The sequence below is a fragment of the Solanum verrucosum genome, unplaced genomic scaffold (genome assembly GCF_900185275.1).
Source record: "Solanum verrucosum unplaced genomic scaffold, falcon-dt-bn FXZP01000256.1, whole genome shotgun sequence".
Lineage (NCBI taxonomy): Eukaryota > Viridiplantae > Streptophyta > Magnoliopsida > Solanales > Solanaceae > Solanum > Solanum verrucosum.
This window is the reverse complement of record NW_026020785.1, coordinates 167,907-170,437: the sequence shown is the minus strand read 5'-3', so window position 1 is coordinate 170,437 and position 2,531 is coordinate 167,907. Positions and strand designations below refer to the sequence as shown.

At 29.0% G+C, this 2,531-nt stretch overlaps 1 protein-coding gene across 1 annotated transcript; it reads left to right on the top strand.

Moving 5' to 3' along the window:
- Positions 1 to 911: 911 nt before the first annotated feature.
- LOC125813078 (F-box/kelch-repeat protein At3g06240-like) lies at positions 912 to 2,023 on the top strand. Its single transcript, XM_049492569.1, has one exon. It carries the CDS (start codon positions 912 to 914, stop codon positions 1,974 to 1,976), a length of 1,065 nt encoding a protein of 354 aa, XP_049348526.1. The 3' UTR covers positions 1,977 to 2,023.
- The last annotated feature ends 508 nt before the right edge of the window (positions 2,024 to 2,531 follow it).

Sequence of the window (2,531 nt, the reverse complement as noted above, 5' to 3'; positions counted from 1 at the left end):
ACGCAGGATTCTTCCTTAACATTTATTATAGGTATTATTAACATTCATTATAATAAAATTAAAAAGGGAGCCTTTAAACATTTAATCATACATATACTGTATATAATGATATACTAACGCAGCCAAGAATTTGAGGGGTTTATTTTTGTGAACTTACAAATTATTTCAGGAATTGAAACGTGTAAAATTATTTTTAGGATGAGGTATCATTTAGTGCATAACTACTGAAGCTTGTAATAATTATTGGAAGGTGAACAATTCTCTCCATTAATATAGTTCAATGCACCATAAATTATCATCTATTAGAGAATAAAATTCACAACTTCTATTTATTTATTTTTATATAAAATTATTACTTTTTTAATATATATTTTTGTACAAAATTATTAATAGGAGTAATATTTAAGTGAAGGATCAAATGGTCGTTCAATATTTAATAAATATTTCGGCAATTGAACTTTTCAATTTAGGGCCTTTCCATATGAGTTTTTAAAAGGGTAAAAATGTCTAACAACTTTTCATAGACAATTTCGTCTTTCATTTTTTAAGTTCAAAATTCCCACTTTCAGTATTTCATATATATTAGTATAACATAATATTTGATTAATAAAATGTTTTAAAAGTTTTTTATTTAGTGTAAGGGGGTAAAATGATAATTCGACTTTACATTTCTACTTTTAATAATATATGATGATGATTGAATAATTTTAAATCTAAAAAATAAGTTTTCATACTTTTTCAATTAAAGATGAAGGAGAAAATGAATATTATTTGGCGGATAATTTGCAAGTGTGATAACTGACTATGCGGGATATAAGGTTTAGCGTCCAATTCAAAAGAGATATTACTGGTGTGTTATACTTTAAGAAGAGGTGAAAACATCATTCGTTTTTCATTGTAGAGAACCAACTATGTCGAATGAAATTATGAAAATATTACCTGAGGATGTGATAATTTATATACTTTTGAGATTTTCAGTGAAATCTCTTCTAAGATTTAAATTCAACTCCAAAAGTTGGTATACTGTTATACAATCCTCAAGATTTAAAAATATTCATATCAATGACACTACAACTACAAACAATGAATTCATTATATTTAGTCGTTCCTTCAAAGAAACTGAAGGATTTAAAAATGTCTTGTCTATTAATTCTAGCAATGATCACAATGATCTAGTTTTACTAGATCTTGATCTTCCATATCTAAACTTCACTCGTCGTTTTAATGAACTCGTTGGCCCTTGCAATGGTTTGATTGTTTTGACGGATAATGATGTTATTGTCTTATTTAATCCAGCTACTAGAAACTATATGTCACTCCCACCTAGCCCTTTCGTTTGTGAAAAGGGTTTTCATCGTAGCTTTAAAGGTGGCATTGGATTTGGTTTTGATTCGATTGGAAATGATTACAAATTTGTAAGGATTTCGGAAGTATTTTTGGATGCTTATTGGGGTCCTGAGAAGCAGGAGAAAAAAGTAGAGGTTTATGATTTGTGCATTGATTCATGGAGAGATGTGAATCCTGATATGGATCAACAATTGCCTAGTGTGTTTAGTAATCCATCTTTCGAGATACTTCATCATGGAACATTTCATTGGTATGCAAAAACAGATCGAATATATGTAATTCTATGCTTTGATATTAGTACTGAGATTTTTCACAATATGAATATGCCTGATGCTTGTAATGTCTTTGATGGTAAGTGTTATAGCCTCACAGTCTTGAATGAGTTGCTAACCTTGATTTGTTATCCCCCTCCAAATAGCAATAATGATCTCACTCAGCATACCATGGACATCTGGATAATGATGGAGAATAATGTACACGAGTCTTGGACTAAAATGTATATGATTAAACCTTTTCCTTTTGAATTCCCATTAACAACTTGGAGGGATCATTTATTGCTTCTTCAAAGTAAAAGTGGACTTCCAATGAAGTCAAGAAATTCGACTTACATGCTTATCCAAAAAGTTTGAGAGTCATAGTTTTCAAGGAAAGTTTGATTTCTATTCCAAAAAGAGGACCCTAAGCATGATACACACATTAACATCCCATATCAAGGTGTAATTGTTTCACATTATCATGATTAAGTAGCACATAGTTTTCAACAAAAAAAAGAAGAAGAATTTTCCATGTGTATTTAAAACCCGTTTGTGGCAAGGAAAAATCCTTTTGGTCAGAAAATTTGGTCAAAATGGTATTTTATCTATCTTATTTTACCTTTTTGAACATTTTTACCCTTTTAACTTTAATACCTTTTAACTAAAAAATGAAAAAAAGATTAGTTTATTTTAAAATAAAAAAGATATTATAGACTTTTTAATTTTCTGACCAAATTTTCTGGCCATTTAGCATTACCCGGTAAAAACTCTCTCCATTTCAAAATAAATAATTATTTGAGGTGTGGAACACGCTTAAGAAAGTTAGTTAAAATGCTACAAAAGAAACCCCAATTACCAACAGAAACTTTTGTTGGTAAATTGATCAAATCAGTTGGCAAATTTAGTTACCAACTGATATTATTATTTTTT

Bases quoted from the DNA above. Each gene is read 5' to 3' on its own strand.
- LOC125813078 (XM_049492569.1), top strand. From the start codon at position 912: ATGTCGAATGAAATTATGAAAATATTACCTGAGGATGTGATAATTTAT.